General features: G+C 44.1%; 1 protein-coding gene across 2 annotated transcripts; it reads right to left on the bottom strand.

Moving 5' to 3' along the window:
- Window positions 1–683: 683 nt before the first annotated feature.
- TRNAU1AP (tRNA selenocysteine 1 associated protein 1) lies at window positions 684–12,359 on the bottom strand. Of its 2 annotated transcripts, XM_035120304.2 has the most exons (9): window positions 12,247–12,359; window positions 9,500–9,597; window positions 8,604–8,703; window positions 8,062–8,114; window positions 6,633–6,764; window positions 5,189–5,308; window positions 4,302–4,464; window positions 3,741–3,774; window positions 684–2,128 (listed from the first exon to the last, which is right to left on the bottom strand). In XM_035120304.2, the coding sequence occupies exons 1-9, from the start codon at window positions 12,271–12,273 to the stop codon at window positions 1,995–1,997; spliced, it is 861 nt and encodes a 286-aa protein (XP_034976195.1). In that variant the 5' UTR covers window positions 12,274–12,359; the 3' UTR covers window positions 684–1,994. The 2 variants fall into 2 exon arrangements, with proteins under 2 accessions (XP_034976195.1, XP_060131734.1); XM_060275751.1 differs by lacking the exons at window positions 9,500–9,597; window positions 12,247–12,359 and adding an exon at window positions 8,789–9,491.
- Between the last annotated feature and the right edge of the window lie 8,263 nt (window positions 12,360–20,622).

Raw genomic sequence — 20,622 nt, 5'->3', positions numbered from 1 at the left:
TGTTAGCGGTAGTGAGATTTACTCCACTTTTAAAGCACAAAATGTCACTCAATGGAAGTCATCTTAGGGCACAATCCTAAGCATCTTCATGCAGAAGCAGCAATTACCACTTGGTTGTCCCCACCTAAGTTCAGAGCAGACCCTCTTGAAGTTAATGGACCTAAGTTAGTCATGCCCATGCATTTCAGTGAGTCTACTCAGAGTAGGACTTACAATTGTGCCTAACGGGCCTTATTTCCAGTAAGGACCGTGCAAGTTTAGGGTTGCCATCTTACGCCAATTAATCACAGGAACTTTTGTTGATTAATGAATCAGCACAAATTTGCTGTCAATAGAGCAAACAATTCAGGGGTGGGGGAATTGTGTGTATATGTCTGTCCCAGAACGGCTCTTTTCAAAAGACGCATTCTCTGAAATTCACATGACCCTTGAGCCAGTTACTAATTTTCAGCCTAACTGCTGGAGAGCTGCTCCTAGTCAGCAGACTCTAGATCAGGCATCCCCAAACTGCGGCCCTCCAGATGTTTTGGCCTACAACTCCCATGATCCCTAGCTAACAGGACCAGTGGTCGGGGAAGATGGGAATTGTAGTCTAAAACATCTGGAGGGCCGAAGTTTGGGGATGCCTGCTGTAGATCAGCAAACAGTTGTTAGGAGACCCTGCCACAGAACTACCATTTACCAGTCAATCCCTCTTCCCAGTGAACTCTGCAATTGTAGTTCTGTGGAGCAAAAAGGGGTCTCCTAACAACTCTCTGCACCCTTAACAAACTACAGTTCCAAGGATGTTTTGGGGGGTGGGGACAAAGCTTGTTTAAAGTGGTTTAAATGTACCGTATGTGCAGATGGGGCCTAAGGCTATGGCCCTCACCACAACTTGGGTCACTGAATTCCATAAATTAAAGCAGGGATGTGGAACTTATGGCGTTCTGGAAGTTCTTGGACTTCAATTCCATTCAACACCAGCAAATAGTCCAACAGCATCTGGGGGGCCACAGGGTCCCATATCACTGAAGCATGGAGCTTTTTGTCTGTTCTGTTACCTACTACCAATCAATACATATATTTATATTTGCCCTTGGCATTTCTAATATCTTATCACGGGGAGCAGAGTAAACTGCAGGCGACTGGCCCACCTAGCTCAATACTGTCAACACTGGGGATAGGGAATCTGTGGCCCTCCAGATGTTGCCGGACTGGAGTTCCTAGTCAAACAGTGTCTGGAGAGCACCAGGTTAGCAAAGGCTGTTCTAATCTGTACTTTAATAACGTGCAAGACTGGCCAACAATGACTGTACATTCAAGTCTCACTCATCAGCTCAGACACTTCACAACACAGCCTGAAGCTAGAACTTCGCGCAAAAGATGGTGTTGCAGGTTAAAACAGGTTGAAACCGACTCTGAAAATAACCAGGTTTGCTAAAATCCGCCAACACCCCTGAATTAAAAGAAAAATTTATCCTCAGATAGCAAAGTTTCACTGCAGTCACTTTTAGAGGGAATCACTCAGGACAGGAGAAGAATGACCATCTCAGGACATACCTACAATAACCACTGGTGACTCCTGGTCCTGTTTGCACCACAGAGGAGAACACCAGAACCTGCCTCTTGTGTAAAAGATACTTTTTATTGTACATGGAAGTAAAATTTTTCCCACCATACCATCTTGTTTTTAAAAGTTTATAAATTACAACTCCTTGACAAGGATGAACAAATCTGTCTCAAGACGCCACCCCCCCCCCAAAAAAAAGAAAGAAAGAAAAGGAAAAAAACCTAAGTGTCTGAGTTCTATTTTCATCATGAATAGATTTGACCACAAATGCTCCTCTGCCGGCTCAGCACATACAGAAACTGCTGCAAGCCCTCCTCTGTACTCTTCTGAGTCAGCGATCTGGAGGAAAAGAGAGGGCAACCCAGCTGCAGGCTTCGTGTGCTTGGCTAGAGTCCAGGGCACGCTGGCATGCTGCTCGGAGACGCCGTGTTTAGCAAGGCAACTACATGGCTTGAATCTCTGAAGAGACACTGTCCAAAGGCTGCCAATGACATTCTATCAAGGCATCGTAGAGTTCTTCGCTCTGTTCCATGAACTGTTTGTTCGCTTCTCCCACATCCATCTGGGGCATTGGATCTGAAAAAGGAAGGAAGCCTAAATAATAATAATAATAATAATAATAATAATAATAATATATTTATACCCCGCCCATCTGACTGGGTTTCCCCAGCCACTCTGGGCGGCTCCCAACAGAACATTAAAAACACGATAAAAATCAATCATTAAAAACTTCACTAAACAGGGATGCCTTCAGATGTCTTCTAAAAGTCACATGAGTGAGTCTCAGGTGAAAGCAAGGTGAATTGCTTAAATTAAGATCTGGAAACCAAGTTGGTTCAGAAGATCATAACCCAAAAATATGAATGAATGAGCATTTTTGCTGCATACACAGCCCCTTTGCTCATCGCTCCACATGAGCTATGATTAAGCCAGGAAGTCTCTAATTAACCAGTTTCCAATTTTGTCTGAACAGAAATCTGTGATTACCAGCTCTGGAATAAATCAAACTTCAAACTGTGGTTTTATAATCCTGTTTTGCTTTGCAGCCAGTAACAATAATTTCCTTGATCAGATGACACGGAAGGCCTTGTTCCATTGGCCTGTCAGAATTCGAAAAACTGTCTTTCCCAAACTTCTCAAAACTAGCAAGTCGCTTTTAACAATCTATTTTGCACAGCAGAACTTTTAGGTGAACTCATAGCTGCCAAGTATCCCGTTTCCGCCGGGAAAACCCCCTTTTTTCTTACCATTTCCCGGCGGTCTCCCGTTTAGTGAAAAATCCCGGTATTGTCCCTTAAATCGGCTTCTGCCCGGCGGCCATTTTTCTGGTGCCGCTTTGCCCTTCTATGGGCACCAGAAAATGGCGGCGCCGGTGCCGGAAGTCGCTTCCGCGCATGACCGGAAGTTGCGTGACGCGACTTCTGGTGGCGATTTGCCCTTCTATGGCCATCAGAAAATGGCGGCGGCGGAAGTCGCTTTTACGTGTTTCCGGTCATGCGCGGAAGCGACTTCCGGCGCTGGCGCCGCCATTTTCTGGTGCCCATAGAAGGGCGAAGCGCCACCGGAAGTTGCGTCACGCAACTTCCGGTCATGCGCGCGCTGCCGATCCGGATCTTTACGTCCTGAACTTGGCAGGTATGAGGTGAACTGTAGGTAAAGTGATGATGAAGTGTGCATGCACACGAAAGCTCATACCAAAATAAAAACTTAGTTGGTCTTTAAGGTGCTACTGAAGGAATTTTTTTTATTTTGTAGGTAAAGTGGTACATAATCACACCAAAATAGAAACAAAAGATCTTTCTCCTGATGCAGCCTGCAGAAAATTTTGCACAGGGACCCATGCTGTACTGAGAGTACAAAACCCTGCTGTGATGGGTTGGGAGAGGGAAGTTAGACAAAACAAAATGTCAGGGGTGGGGAACCTTTATTCTGCCAAGGGCTGTAATTTATCAGGTGTAATTTGTCAAGGAGGTACATACAGGTGATGGACAGGGCCACCCCTTTTCTCTTTCTGCCACACCTCCCCCCCCCACTTCCTGCCACCCACATGAAATTAGGCCAAGGGCAGCAGGTTGCCTCTCCTGTTTGCATTTCTGCAGCTGTTCTGCTGCTCCAGAACAACTCTTGACTAGAGTGCTTTAGAATCAGATGCTGATTTCTAACAGAGAATTGCAATAGGCAAACTTACCTTCTAATGCATCTTCACCAACCTCTTCATAGTTCTGCAACAGGGAGAATGACAAATGGTTAGGGAACCAGAATATTTTTTTAAGCACGCCTAACATCACAGACCATATTTCCCTGGGAGACTTGCTTAGCACACTTGGTTTGTACAGGTCTTCACCTGCTGAAACAGTTTGTTTTTCTGTTTTTGAATTCTGTTTTCAATTTGCTCTAATGTTTTTTGGTCTGGCTTGAGCACTCCCTCCTGGCATGTGCCAGGAAGAAATCAGAGCCATCTGCTTCTTCATTTAAACTGTGGCTTGTTATGTCCAAACACAGGCCAAACTGTGATTTAGTTTGGCCTGCTTTGGGCATTAATGAACCATAGTTGCTTCAAACAAGGAATCATATTATTTATTTTGCACATACCTTCCATAATAATAATTCCATAATTCTATGCATGTCACTTGGAAATACGCCCCACTGTGTTGCAGTAGGGTTCACTCCCTAGTGGGTATGCAACTGCAGCCTCAAGAATCTCGTTGACGTAAAAATGAGCAAGCTTGCAAATTTGCTCAGCCATTACCTGCATGGTGCTTTGTGTGTAGCCGTACTGTGGATAGCTGTAGCTGTAACTGCCTGTGTTCTGATCATATCCCCAATGTGCATAGTAGTTCTGATACTGTTGGTAGTACTGGTTATAGTTATAGTTGTACATCTGGTTGTACTCGACTGTCTTCAGCCGGTTACTTTGGGAAGAAGGGGGAGGGAATGTCAGGGTATGTAATGTTAAGGTATGTAAAAAGAAGTTTAATCTACAAGAACATCTATTAAAATAGATTTGATTCCAACACCAAAACATACATCAAAACATACATACATACATACATACATACATACATACTTACATACATACCCGTATATATAATATATCCGGCGTATAAGACTGGGTGTATAAGACGACCCCCAACTTTTCCAGTTAAAATATAGAGTTTGGGATATACTTGCCGTATTAATAAAACGACCCGGCGTATAAGACGACTCCCGACTTTTGAAAAGATTTTTCCTGGGTTAAAAAGTAGTCTTATACGCAGGAATATACTGTACATACATATCCAATATTCTCCAGGGCTATAATAAATGCCCTAGTGGCCATTTGTAACGGTTAAGCCCATTGTCTTTTCTGTACTGCTAACTCTTACAGGCTTTCTCATTCTTAGCCGGCCTCCTCAGCAGCCCAGCTTCCTCTTCATCTCTTGCCAACAGCACCCATTCTCTCCTTAGGCCCTGTTTGTCTCTCATTCTCACCCTCACCCTGCCAGTTCTCTCCTATCCTCTGCTCCCTCTTTACTCTATAATTAGGCCTATATCTCCTTTACTCAAACTTATCTTTTTCTCGGCCCACCCCTTAATCTGTTCCATTACATCAGCCTCTCCACTTATCTATCCATATAGTTAAGGCAGCATACTTACGCTTTTGGTATGGCAACACTCAAGCGTATCGGTTTAGAACCAAGGCCGACAGCCCCCTGGCACTCTATCAGTGCTCTTTTCTGTTCCAATTCATCTGAGAATTTCACAAAACCATAGCCTCTGACAAAAGACAAAGGTTCGGTCAGAATCAAGGAGCTGGACCACCCTTTAAAAACGAAGGATTTGCAGAGAATTCACCTGCCTGGCTCAGTCCTAAAGAACCGGGGGTGGGGTGGGGGAAGGAAATGGACAGATATCACAAGCAGCTCAGTAGCTTGGGAATTCCCTTAACATTAAGTGGGGTCCCAGGGTGTGGAAAGGAAGAGAGAAAGCTTCTTTAAAGATTCATGGACATGGTAGTTCAGTGAGTGAAACCTGCTGGGTTCAGACGGCAAGAAGTTCACTGAGTGGGTGTAACTTCCAGGTCAGCCTGCAGATGCTAGTGCTGCATCCACACCAGGTGTGGAGAACCTTTGGCTCTCCAGATGTTGCTGAACTACAGCTGCCATCATCCTGGGCAGGGCCGTCTTAAGCGCCCCTGGCGCCATGGTGCGCCGGATCCTTCCGGCGCCCTCCTGCCCCGTTTCCCAGCGCGGTGGGCGGGTGGGCGCCGCTGTTGTGCGGCGGGCAGGCACAGCGCGGTTGCCGTGCGCGGCAGACCGGCCGGCCGGCGGGTGGGCGCAGCTTGCGGCGCCCTCCTGGCGGGCCGGCGCCATGGTGCCCTGCGCCACCCAGCCTGGCCATAGGGCCATTTGTGGTTTGCTGGAGCATGGGGAGTTGTAGTTCAGCAACATCTGGAGGGCCAAAGGTTCACCACACCCAATCTACATGTTATTGCTGTTAAATGCTCTTGCATTTGCATAAACTGGGACTGCTCTGTGCTTAAGCTGCTGATCCAGGAAAAATATTGAGTGTGACTTCATCTAACCTTAAATGCTTTTGACTGAAATAGCTTGTGCATAAGAACTGATACAAACACATTATTGTAACTCTCTCTCAGGCCACTCCAATAAACATGGCATAATCAGAACAGTTTGTAGTGATATACTGAAAACACACACAAAACAGAAGTCTTAACACAGGCATCCCCAAACTTTGGCCCTCCAGATGTTTTGGACTACAATTCCCATCATCCCTGACCACTGGTCCTCTTAGCTAGGGATCATGGGAGTTGTAGGCCAAAACATCTGGAGGGCCACAGTTTGGGGATGCCTGTCTTAACACCATCATTTATGAACCAGATAAAACAAAACTTGAGTATTTTTTATATTTACACAAGTTTATTTCCCTTCCCTTCCCCTGTGTTAGTATGTGAGCACTTAATGCAAAATAATCAGAATCCCATTCCTCTTTACTAATTTATGGGCAGTAAAAATCTCTTTGCATTAGATACTTTCCCCATCCCACCTCCATTCAGTACCAAATGCAGAAGGGAAGAGCTTACTTGGAAACTCCCGTCTGGTCCACGACAACTTTGCCGCCCCTACATGACGGGTACACTTTTACAAAGAACTCATATATCATCCCATCGTCTACATCAGGAGACAGATCTCCTACAAATAGTGAATATTCTGGGCTAAAGAGGAAAATAAAAGCAGCTTGAGAATAGTTATAATACAACAACATTAATGATTAATTGGTCATTAAGAAAATGAAGTCATGGGATACTCTAATTTTCTGTAAAACTAATGATGGGCGCAAGCCGGCAAATTAATTTGATGTGACTGACTTAACTGCTTGCCTTCGCTTTCAAATTTTCTTGTCTTTAAGTAACAAGTCATTTAATGCATTTTTAACCTTCTGTTGGAAGCTGCCCAGAGTGGCTGGGGAAACCCAGCCAGATGGGCGGGGTAGAAATAAATAAATAAATAGTCCAGTGGCAAAAAGGATTATAATTCTTAGAGATACATATAAGGAAAACGGTTTTTTACTTATTTTAAGGTTTATATGAAACATTTAATGATTATTTAATGCATTTTTAGCAGGGATACTTTCCAAGCGAATCTTATTTGTTAAGGAATTCTATGCAAGACAGAATTTAGCTTAATATTATGTTTTCACCTGGCTGATTTTTACTATTAATTGCAATTCTTATTTTGACTATGCTGCTTTGATTCCATTGATATGCAAATGTTTGTTTTACATTACTTATTGTAATACTGTATATTAATAAAAAAATGATAAAAAACCAAAGAAAAAGAATTAAGCCCAATGTGTACAATAAGGCCTTGTGCCACACAATATCCCATAATAAGCGGAAACACATCAGTATGCGATTGTTTCCCACAGGCTCCTGACAAGTGTTGTTTCAAGCACTTTCACCAGTTACTCCCAACCTCAGGAAAGCTTGAATGCTCCTAAGCAGTAAGAGTCCGAACAGCAACAGGGATGCATTGACCACCTTCACTCTCCCATGTGAGCTATGCTCACAATTAATAGCATAAGAAGAGCCTGGATGCTGGTGGGTCAAGCCAGTGGCCCATGTAGCCCACCATCCTGTTCTCACAGTGGCCAACCAGAAGTCTATGGGAAGCCTGCAAGTAGGACTTCAGCACAACACCACTGGTCCAAGCAACTGGCTTTCAGAGGCACATTGCCTCCAACAATGGAGGCTGAATCCCAGTCTATTTGCAGCACTTAATCCAAACTGAATGTTTCATACATACAAGTCATTGTGTGATGCAATCACCGAATGATGAAAATGCAGGTGCAGTCACCCACTTGGGTGTCTGTCAGGCCTTTGCTACAGACGAACTGCAGAGTTAGCAACACATTTCTAGAAACCCTTTACAACAGGAAACTATCATCCTTCAACAATGACAGTGCAGATGCTTTGGCAAATATTTGAGAAGTTTTCATGGTATTTGACTTACCTGTTGTCAGGCTGCTTTCCATATGTGGCATAGTTTAATTTAAATCGCTTTGTCTGAAACAGTTAAAAAAGAGAGAGAAAGAAATTGAGTACAGGTATGCCCTCCACATTTCAGTTTATAGCTCATTAGGAAAAGACACACACACACACACACACACACACTACTGTGGTAATATTCAACACAACTTCAACATACAGGTTATTAGGCAATTGAGCGTCATCATATGGAAATTTTGGCAGCCTTTCCTACAGCAGACTGAGAATCCCCGACTACCAAATTTAAGGGCTAAGCTTCTAGGAATATATTCATCATCTCCCTTCATGCAGCATTTTAACATCCATTGGTCTACCATGTAAATGCTTTCAAAGTGGGAGGATCAAATCGTTCCTTACTCCATTATAATATCTGCAGTAAGACATAAAGTGGCAGAGAGAGATTTCTGGCTGCTCTCATTACAAGGGCACACTCTTTCTTCCAAGGGTGTCCAGTTAAATTGACCATCCATTAATGTGCCCAGCAGAGAATTATAGTGATTTACTTACTGGTGTGGCACCAGGAAGAGGTTTCCCGTTGATTTTATGTAAACATTTTTCTGCAGTGGCCAAGTCAGCAAATTCTACAAAGCAATAGCCTGCTGGAATCCTGGAAGAAACAAGAAAGGAAACATTTAATAAGACATGTGTTTCAAACTGACTAGTGAAAAATGCTATGCTTCATTTCTACAAACCTTTCAATTGATGACCAATAGGATAGTGTTTTCATACTGCCATGCTATGTGTGTTGTAACCTCTCCAGAAAAAGTTGGGAAGGCACTTGTGCAAGACTCATTTAAGCACCAAATTAAAACTATTTTATTTACCAAAATTCTTAAAGTCATAATCTGGGATATGCTATTTTAGTATCTTCTCCCATTTCATTTCCCCCCTATGAATTTGTATGATCTTAACTTTGCCTTTTAACGACCAGTCAAATTTTATTTCTGTTTCAATAGGTTGTTGTGGTTATTGTTCTGATTTAAGGTTTTTTTTAAATCAATGTTACTGATTATTTGTGACCCATCTCTTTCTCATGCATGAACACACAAGACACACACGGGTGGGAAACGTGTTGGCATACATAGACTGCTAGACTACAACTGTTGTGATCCATGCTACTTGGGGCTGATCTGAGCTAGAATCCAACATCATCTGGAGGGCTACAGGTTCCCCACCTCTGCCCTGAACAGTAGGTCATCCCCCAAAATAAGGCATTCTTGGCTTCATGAATTATGTGACAGCATTTAGCCATAGACAAATAGGAGGTGGGCAGTTCAAAACATCTGTTCAAACAATCTGTATCCCAACCTTAACTCCAGGAACACTGGTTTTGTCTGTATATGCATTGTGAAACACCCCAACATGCATGCCAGGTGAGTAGTACACAAAATACAGATAAATACCCTGTCAACCTATTCCGAATTATTTTTACACTCAGAACTAGCTCTCCCATAGTAGCAAAGGCTCTCGAAATGAAATTCTCATCCATGTACGGCTCCAGCTACAAAGGGAAAAGAAAAAAAAGAGAAAGTAAGGTAATACAGCCATACCGAAAGATCTGTACAAAATTAAGAAACATTTTTAAAAGGTGAATGGCACCTTCTGGCCTGTATGCAACAGAGCCTAAAGAGGTGTGTATGTGTACACCTGTTATCAGAATGACGTGTGCTGAAGTGTGAACCAAGTAACTCTATGCAGGCAGCCACAAGATGGCTAAGAACAGGGAAGGTAGTAAACCTGCAGCAGTTTTGCACTCTCAAGAGCACAGCAAACTTGATTATCTGTACGGTTCCTGGTCAATTTGGTCCATATATTACAGCAGGGATGTGGAATGGAGTCCTTCCATACAACGTTGGACCATAGCTGTCAAGTTCTCCCTTTTTTTAAAGGGAAATTCCCTTATGCTGAATAGGCTTCCACGCGAGAAAAGGGAAAACTTTACAGCTATGCGTTGGACTCCAACTCCCATCAGCCCCAGCCAGCATGGCTGGTGGTCAGGGATGATCCGATCAGTCCAAGAAGGCAACAATCCCCATTTAAAGCCACTGAAGCCTAGGCCATCACATCTTCTGGCAGTGAGTTCAGTGCCATCCTATGCATGTTTACTCAAGTAATGTTTACTGAGTTCAGTGGGAATCACTCCAAAGTTAAGTGTGCAGAGATTTCTAACCACAATGATGTCAACCACGCAAACTCCAGCTAATCCATGTGCATGCAGATCTAAATTATTCTCAGCTCAACACTACTTCCATGTAAAATCCTCCCTTTAGGTAGTCCCAAATCTAATCAATATCATCAAAATTATTACCCCGTCTTCCACAAAACTCAAGGCCCTTTCTAATTCTCACAACAATCCTGAAAGGCAGTTACTGGCTCAAGATTCCTTAAACGTTTTGTGGTTGACTTGAATCTGGGTCATCTAGCCTAGTTTGCCACTCTTACCCAGTCATTTTTATCCATTTTAACTGAAAAAATAAAGAAATGTTATGCAGGATCAGACCAATGACCCATCCGATTCAGCATCTTGTTCTCAGTGGCCAACCGAATGCCATAGATATCCCCAAAACAGTACCTGAGTGAAACAGCACTTTCCTGACTTGTGATTCCAAGCAACTGGCATACAGAGGCATATGGCTGAACTTCTGCAAGTGCAAGGCCCGACAACTGATTTTTGCCGCACACACACACAAAAATAACCTTGCACACAATTCTTTGTAGCCTATGGATGTTAGGTAATTAGGATGGTTACTTTTTCCTCCCTTGAAAAGCTAACAGAGCTGAAGGAGGAAGTCGAAAAAAGTGATGCTCTTTCTCCCATTCAACTCGATGTGCCTTTCAAGATTAATTCCACCGAATCCTGACTTTAACCCACATCATTTTGAAAATTGACATTTGTGCACACTCTCTTTTCTGTCTTGGGGGGGGGGCGGGTTGGGCAGAGGAAAAATTGGGGTTGATCCACAGGAGCAGGAGAAAAATGAGCAGAGGAAGTGGCAGCCATTCAAAAGGCTGCCCCATGTGCCCCAAAAGGTAAGCCTCTGGTGTATGGGTGTGACCTGGCCAGACTTTTTGCTATTATGTCCTTTCTGTTCAACAGGGAGCACAGCTGCCCTTATTCTCCTAGCCAACAGCAGAGGCCAGAGAGCATCTTTCCTTTCTGAATTGCTAACCCAGAGCAAGGCTGCAGATCACTTTAAGGCAACACCAGGGCCGGATTTAGGTTTGATGAGGCCCTAAGCTACTGAAGGTAATGGAGCCCTTTATATGTCCAGCTGTCCTTTGTCAACAACAAATTGCTGTTTTTTTGTGTTGAATATATGCTATATGGTAATTTATGGACCTAATAGGTATCTAAAGCCATTTACATGTGCTGCCATGCAACCAGTCCATGCAGAATGTAGGCATCCTATATTGTATATAGAAATGAGCAAACCAGTGATATTTTAGGGAGCAGGTGGGGCCCATGACTTACATCATAGGAGCCTACACAACACAAAACACTGTTGCTGTATGTAGGTTTTATTTTATTTGTTTTTTTACAGTATCTTATATTTTGGAAATGTACATCCAGGTTTTTTTTCCTTTAATTTTTTTTGGGGCCCCCAAGAGAGTGGGCCCTAAGCTGTAGCTTGTTTAACTTACAGTATACATAAATCTGGTACAGTACTGGCAGCACCAGTGTCCTTGTGGCACCTTATAAAGCTTGAGGTTACGACGATGATAAGAAAACGATTCCCCCACCCCACCTTGCAGCAGAAAGGGTTGCACCCTCCCAAGTGGACCCGCTGAAATTCGCGGGCAGGAGTTAACTCAGGCTTTCACGGGTATACTCTGAGCAGAGCTGAGATGCAACCAAGGAGCCTCGAAACAATTTATTACGGCCTAATCTTCGGCTGGGCTACTACGCATGATCCTCCTCTGTAGGAGCCTGCAGATTCAGGGGAAACGTCCGCGGCGCAAAGAAGGCTCTGTCCGCGAAGAGCATCCAATGGAAGGCAAGGCTGAGGAAACTGCAGCGGAGGGTGCGGAGAAGGGAGGGAAGCGCGCCCTGCGGCACAGACAACGGTGGGCGTCGCCCGCCCTCCCGTCCCCTCCCGCCGCCGCCCACCAAACTTCGCCCCGCCGCAGCCGCGGCCCTTGGCTCACTCACGTCTCCCATCCACAGGCTGGCGGCCATGCTGCCCCCGCCGTCCCTGGGCGCCTGGGCCGGGGCGACGGGGAGGCCCGCCCAGCCCCCGCTCAGCCGCCCCGCCGCCGCTTCTTCTTCCTCCTCCTCCTCCTCCTCGCGGTGGTCCCCTCACGCCGCGGCCTGGCTCCCCCTCCCCCGCTCGCTTCCTCCAGCGCCACGGGCTTCCCCCGCCGCCTCCTGCTAGAGCGGCCCGAGCGAGGCGGAAGAAGGGGCGCGGGTAGGCCTCGGCGTCGCCCACAGCGGCCTCTGCCCGTGGGGAGGAGCTATGGCAAGGCCGTGTCAGGCTTGCGTGTCCGGGAGGAGGAGGAAGGTCATTGGTTCGTGTGTTGGTTCGCGCCGGGGCTCAGCTAGGCTTGCCCTGCTGCGTCAGGAGAAATTCCTGGCCTGTCCTGGTTTTCGGGTGCAAACATGGCGTGGGGGGGGGGATTTTGCCGAATTGGGAAACCCGGATGTGTGGCAACGGGATGGGAAACGGAGCGGAAACCGCCCCGAAATGCTTAGAATCACTGTTTTGGGGTTTAGGTTTCAACAATTTGGGTTCGTCGCCCCCCCAAAAAACCTTAACAATTCTGGTGGGTTAAGCTCAGCAGTTTTGGGGTCTTCTTTTTTAAAAAAGCCATATTTCAAAAAGTGAAGTTCCTGACACCCACTTTGCGGGTGTCAGGAATTTTACTTTTTGAAATATGGCAGCCCTACCGTACTCAGCGCCAGGTTGTTTGAGGACTCCGAATCCGGACGTATGTGGCAATGGGATGATAGTCTTCTTCTTTGGTCATCACTTGTAGCCGAGTAAGATTGTCTTAAATGAACACGGTCTTAACAGTCCATAAGTGACTGTGGAGGCCAATTCTGGAGTCACGTCCTTCCACAGTGGGGATGTAGGTCATAGCTGTCAATTTTCGGATTTGAAAATAAGGGATCAGCAGCCTCACCTGTCCCGGGGACAGTCTCTACAGTATATCGAACAATCCAGGATAGCAGTGGGAAACGGCGCTGGAATAAGGGAATTTCCCGCAAAAAAAGGGGGACGGTTGACAGTTACGATGTAGGTTTCTGGGTGGGAGTTGATCGTGGTGTGGATTTGCCAAGCGTGCCTTCCTCTTAGTACATTTCTTCCTTTTGTCCTGAGTTCGAGAGTCTTCAAAGCCCGTGGCACCTTTGGTAAAGGCTCTTCTCCAACTGGAGCGCTCGCAGGCCAGTGTTTCCTAATTGTCAGTGTTTATACTGTACTACATTTTTAAAGATTTGCCTTGAGACAGTCTTTAAACATCTTTTGTTGACCACCAGCATTACGCTTTCCATTTTTAAGTTTGGAATAGAGTACTGTAATTGCTTTGGAAGACGATAACCAGGCATCCAAACAACATGATCAGTCCAATGAAGTTGATGTTCAAGAATCATTGTAAGTGTTGGACTTACTGAAGTGTTACGGTGCAGGTATGAAGCCTAAGATCCTACAGATTTTGTTGGACTTCAGCTCCCAGCAGCCCCAGCTGGCACGAGCATCAGTGAGGAATTATGGGAGCTGGAGTCCAGAACGTTTAAAGGGTTCTGGGCACCAAGATACATGTGATTAAAAGAAGATGGTGATTTAGGCTTTGTTGCACACCATACATTTAAAAGCACATGGAATCCTGGGAACTGTAATTTCCCCCTCACATAGCTATGGTTCCCAGCACCCTTAAACTACAGTTTACAGGTTTGTTTTTTTTAGGTGGGGGCAGGAAGCCATGTGCTTCAAATCAATGGATGTATGCAGCCAAAGATTGTATTGCAATGAAAGGCGATAGCAAAATGATAATCATTTATTGATTTGTCACCCCACCACCTTGTATCAACTCTGGGCGTAATATTGTAAATGGGTTGATGGTACAGTGGTAGGCTACCTTGGTTCTCAAACTTAATCCGTTCCAGGAGTCCATTCGACTCCTGAAACAGTTTGAAAACCAAGGCACGACTTCTGATTGGTTGCAGGAGCTTCCTGCAGTCAAGCGGAAGCCATTTTTTTCCGGGTTTGCGGCGTTCGGGAGCCAAAACGTACGAATACCAAGGCGTTCGAGAACCAAGGTACAACTGTATATTGGAAATGATGGTATATTGGAAATGAGATGTTTGCACCAGTTTTTCTGTTTGTTTGTTTCCGTTTTAATTTGTTACATCTCCCCCAGAAAGTGTTATATCCAGATTAAATGAGAGGAAATATAGACTGGCATTTTTGATGTCAATGACGTGTGGATGCTATGCTGTATCAGTCTCATTAGATCAGGAATTAATTGGCTACATCTATATCTATTTATATAATTGCAAGGCTTTACAAGGGTGGAGTCAGAAGCTTGGAACAGCTACCGACACCCAAGAAAGAAAAAGGGATGCAGTGAGAATCTGTTTCCCATTATAGTGTGTGATGAAATGCCTTACCCTGTTTCTCATATTTTAAGACATACCCATAAAATAAGCCATAGCAGGATTTTTAAGCATTCAAGGAATATAAGCCATACCCCGAAAATAAGACATAGTGATAGGCGCAGCAGCAATGCTGGCTGCGGCAGGAGGAGGAGGAAAAAAATAAGACATCCCTTGAAAATAAGCCATAGTGTGTTTTTTTGAGGAAAAAATAAATATAAGACATGTCTTATAATATGAGAAACACGGTAAATGTTTATCAACTCTCTCCCCCGCACATCCCACTTTAAGACAAGGATCATATAATTTGATGGGCCACATAATCTTAAGAATTCCCTCCCCCCCAACAGTGCTTATAAATGATCAGAGACCTGGCACGTTTTTTGTTCCTTTCACTCGTTACACAAGCAGCTCCACTTTTAAGGTTACTTGGAAGAGCAGTGGTGAAACTTCATCATCTGCCTGTTTTATTACTCGTCCCCCATTTGAAACAGCAGTGTCTTCAGATGGTCGTCTCCAGTAGAAGCTGCAGGGAGGAGAGCTGACTCCAATCTTGTGGTATCTACTCTTGTTTGTTTTGTTTTAAACTAGAACTGAGCCAAACACAAGTTACTGATAGGAGTGGGAATCATTTGCAAAATGTGTTTTATTATTACATGTGTATCCCATCTTTCCTGTGGACTTGGAAAACGTTTGGGAAAGAGCAGCCAGGATGCTCAAGGGGAAACTCCTCTATGAGGAAAGGCATTTGGGGCTTTTTAGTTTAGAGAACAGATGGATAAGAGGTGACATGATAGAAATTTGTAAAATTGTGCATGGCATGGAGAAAGAAACCATATTATGCTGAAGAAAGAGAAAATACCATTAAATAATACAAGAGAAAATTTCAGGGGTCATGACAAGAAGAATTTCCCAGCTGGCATGACATCTTGTCAGTTTATGTTTTTTACAAGCATCCCGTGGAAGAGAATCAATCGCAGCCTTTTTAAAGTTTTGATTGAAAACAGGTGGTGGGACTTTTGCCGGGGTGTTGGGTATTTTTGTGCTGTGTACATTGTGGCTCTTGTGGCAATTATCTGCCAAGCTATATTCGAAGTTGATCTTTTTGCTAATTCTGCAGAGAGGTTATATATCCGGAAGGCAGCAGGTATTTTAATTCGCTTCATGGCTAACTTTAAATGTGGTTTTCGATTATTTCCTTGCTCTTGAGTTCTATCTCCAACTGAAAATAATAATAATACTGGGCTAGATCCAGACTGTGTTAGAAATGAATGTGGCTTAGCTCCATCACAAGCCTTTCACATTGATTTCAATGGGCTTCAAGTGCAACCAAATTAGGCTGCAATCCTAATCATATTTACCTGGGGGTAAGCCCCATTGAAGCCATTGGGGCTTCCTTCTGAGTAAATGAGCTTCTGCTGTTGAGATAGGTCCAGTGCATTATGCTTTAAAATGCATTATTCATGCAACCTTCAGGCCAGTACCAAGTACCAGGTGATCCACCCTCCTTATAAGTCACTTTCTGGACCTACTTTAGATCAATAAGCAGTTTGGAAATAGATGAAATAAATAAATTGGATGCCATGCCATTATCTAAATAAGTCCACAGTGTATCTTCCATAGGATTCCATCAGTGTCTACAGGATCCAGCATCCAATATTGCTCCAGCTTGTTAAGCAGCTCCAGTTCCAAACAGTTATCTGTCAGTGATGACAACAACAACAACACAACCAAATCTCATTCATTTTCCCCCCCTCCAGCCAATGCCATTAACTCTGCTTACCAAGGAATGTTGTTTGCTTTGAACAACATCCCTCCCTGGGATGGAGGAAATGTGTGTTGACAGGACAGGAAATTCCTGTGAACCACAAGAAACTAGATCTCGGCCTGCAGTCACTGCAAAGGTTTCCATCTGGGCAATTTAATATTTCTTAAAGGAAGGAGTGAAATGAATGATCATTTCTCCCCCTTGGATTTAACTGCACCGTTCAGGCCTATAAAGAAAGGGTTCTAAAAGCAACCTTGTGTTTCTGGATACAGAACACTTTCTTTTCTAAACAAGCTGCAGAGCCAATAGGAATTTTGCCTTGTAGTTGAAGTTTCTCAGAGCTAGCTGTGTGCTGGGGCTTCCTATGAACTTTTTCAAACTTGGAAAGAGCAGCCTCCATTAGGAATGAGTAGGGCAGTTAATCTGAGGTCCAGCGAAGCCTGTCTTATGTCAAGAGGATCCCAAAATGAGTCCACCTCTACACCATACATTTAAAGCACCCTTATACCACTTTTACAGTAGTGGCTTCTCCCAAAGAGTCTTGGGAACGTTAGTTTGCTAAGGATGCTGCTAACCGTACCTCTTAGAGGGGTCTCCTAACGACTCTCAGCACCCTTAACCAACTACTGTTCCCAAGATTCTTGGCAGGAATTAAAGATCTTAAAAGTGGATTAAGAGTGCTTTAAATGTCTGGTGTGGATGCGACCTAGGTCTTAGCTCAAGCTATAAACATGGCATACTCACTTTGTCAGCAGGTAAAGAGCCAGTAGCTAAGTTGGATGGTTCTCCTGTTTCTGAGATGTTAGCTGAGTGCTTATGGATTATGAAAAATTTGGACAGAATCTCAACAGTGCCTAAAACAAATCTCTTGCAGATGAAAACTATAGTAAAGCGCATGGGAAGAAAATAATTGGAGACAATCTTTCCAGCTGATCAGCAAGAAAACTGCTTTTCTTCTTCTTCTTCTTTATAACTGTTTTCATTTTCTGACACACACAAAACCATACTAACAATCTTTTATCTGTGGCCTGAGAGAGATCTGTGTAGCAACTCCCTCCCCGCTGACCAAATGTGACCCAGGACTGGACTTTCTCTGTGCTGACATCTCAGCCCTTTGATACCGTACTTCTTTAACTTCATCATGTCATTCTTGACATGCCTTGGAGAATTCCCTGAACTTGTGATGTGTCACTGGGGTGGAAATAGGTGGGGAGGGCAGAAGAAGCCAAAGAAGGGAAGTGTGGCGGAGGGACCCAGAAATCACAAGGGAAAATTTGTCGCTGGGAAACGCTGGCTCTGTCTTGCTGTGGCAGTCTGAAGCGTTGTATGCTTCAAGGATAAACATCTTCTGGTCTTTTTAGTAGCTACTTTCCATCTTTAAGATTCTTTTCCTCCCACATTCTCTTAGCCCTGAGTAACGTCTTCTAAAAGTCGGGCTGCTTAGGAAATCTTAACAGGCCTGCAGCTGCAAAAGAAGATGTGGGTCCCATTAACTATGAAACCCAAAATTATTATGGAGTTCATTGTTAATTTGTTGCATTCAGAAGCTCCCTGGTTTGATCCCCAGTGTTTCTGTTGGGCTGGGAAAGACCTGTCTGAATTCCTAGAGAGCTGCTGTCAGTCAGTGCAGACAATACTGAGCTAGAGATCTCCTTTGGTCTGACTCAGTATAAGGAAGCTTCTGATAGCCTTATGTTCTTACAAATGTGCTTTGTTTTGAGCAAGGGCCATACAGCTCAGGGGTAAAGCGTTGCGTGCAGAAGGCCTGATAGATAGGGCTGAGACTCCCTGTCTGAAACCCTGGAGAGCTGTTGCCAATCAGAGTCAGTGTAGACAATACTGAGCTGGATTCCAATCCGTAAGCAGACACAGAAAAAAAAAATTGAAATCCTGAAATGCAAGAGGTATACCATATGTGACATTTCTATGCAGAGGTCAAATGAGATAAACACGATGAGTCTTTGCATTTGCAGCCATTGTTGGTGACACAGTCTTCCAAGCTAACAGCAGGATCTGGAAGCAATGTAGGATTTTCCAATTGGGCAGAGAGACAACGATCAGGGACACAGTTGATTCTTTTAAGGACATGGCAAATATTGACAAGATCAGGCATCCCCAAACTTCGGCCCTCCAGATGTTTTGGACTACAATTCCCATCATCCCTGACCACTGGTCCTGTTAGCTAGGGCAGGGGTTCCCAACAAAATTTTCTCGAGGACCCCTCATCAAGCCGCTATTGTGACAAGGACCCTCATTAATTCCTAATCCTAAAATTAAAAAGTGAGAGCCAAATTAAGAGTCTTTTTATATTTTATATTTATACGTTTTTTACAGTTCTTCCTCTTCATCTGTAGGCCTTTCTCGTTTTAACGAACCACTTTTTAACCAATGGTCCATTTTTAACTACGCGAACTGTAGCTTCCGCGAAAAACAACACTTTGTTTACAAACACTACTGTTTTGCAAAGAGGCAGCGCGCGCCAGGGAGGAGGGAGGGGAATGGAGAAGACAGGGTACCTGCGCAGTAGCGCACAAATGAAGCCGACGCGCGCAAAGCATCTTGGGGAGGTGAGGGTTAGTAGAATGCGCGCGCTGCCTCTTTGCAAAACAGTAGTGTTTGTAAAGCGCCACCTAACGGCATACAGCAGAACTACTGCCTCTATCTAATTCTAGTTTTGCGCTAGACTCTGCTCATGCAGGAAGTGGCCAAAACAAAAAATCTGTTATCATACGAAATATATTTAATATATTTTTTATTCTAATAGCATCTTGCGGACCCCTCTGGCATAGCTCGCGGACCCCTGGGGGTCCCCGGACCACCTGTTGGGAACCACTGAGCTAGGGATCATGGGAGTTGTAGGCCAAAACATCTGGAGGGCCATAGTTTGGGGATGCCTGGACAAGATTGTCAGTTTTTCTGCCCTGACCTGGGACAGGGCTCTTGTTTCTTTCACAACTGCAATCAAAGCAGAATACGCTAGGTGTAAGTTTCTTGGCATGCAGGTGCCCTGATAGAAAAAGCTTCTGCAGTGAAATTCCTGCTTGTAAAGGCTGCAGGAACACTGCCAGTATAAAGATGGATAACTCTATATATTAGCATATTTTTATTACTAAGGGTTGCCGCCTGCTTTGCATCCTTCAAGGTGAATGTCAGTATTCAGGAAAGCACATCAGAAGTTAGGAGGCAACACATCTCAACAAACAGAGCCAGCCCTTAGAGTTGCTAAGTGATCAAATAAATACTGTAAACTCGCGTCTCCTATTCATATGCTGTTTCAGAGGAGTTTTTATATGTATAAAACAGCAAATGAAGCTTTTTGTTTACCCTGAGGCTGGTTAAAGCAATCAGATCTCAGCTTATAATGCTGAGAGATTCACAAGCTGTTTGCTTGTGTACAGATCTCTTTCACAACTCCCTTGCATGTGTTGTACTTAAACCAGGAGGTCTCTAAGTAACCATATCTTTCCATTTTGTCTGAACCAGAAAACTCTTGCTCCCAGAAACAAGCTTCAAACCATGGTTTAATTGTAGCCTTTAGCAAAGGGGCCGTATGCATGGGCAAAAAACTTTTTCATATCTTGGCTTAATAAAAATGTCAGCTGGTCCAAAATGGAGCAGCTGGATTACTATCTGGGGTTCCGTTCAGAATTTGTATAACCCCTGTTTTAGAACAGATGAACACTGGTTGCTTGTTTGTTTCTGGGTCCTCTTTTGCTGAATTTTTATTGCTCTTTTCCGTTTGGAATTGTTTATAATTGTAGTTGTTTTATTTGTTTTTATAATTGTAAATTCTGTTGTTATACCCCACCCAGGGACCTTATGGTGAGGGGCAGGCAAGAAATCTTAAATAAAGAAATAGCTGAGAAAAGATAATCTAAATGCAGTCATTATCTGTTAGCTGCAGCAGAGCAAACTCCTCTTAAAGAAACAACTACAGAGGAGGCCTGTTTCAAAGTCAGTAGCCCTGTAGACTGAGTGCCCTTAATATTGATCCGCCAGTAGCAGTAGTAATATGGACAATAATTCAGTTAAATGCAATTTTCCTGGCTCTCTGATTCAACCTTGACAGTGTCCCTCCTGAGGTTCTTCGGTGGGTTTCACAAACCAAGTCTGCTTTCAGAGTCTGGGTCAGCTGGGTTGGAAAAAGATACCACTGGCGCTGTGGT

This window comes from Zootoca vivipara, chromosome 6 (assembly GCF_963506605.1).
Source record: "Zootoca vivipara chromosome 6, rZooViv1.1, whole genome shotgun sequence".
Lineage (NCBI taxonomy): Eukaryota > Metazoa > Chordata > Lepidosauria > Squamata > Lacertidae > Zootoca > Zootoca vivipara.
This window is presented reverse-complemented; position numbering and strand designations above follow the sequence as displayed.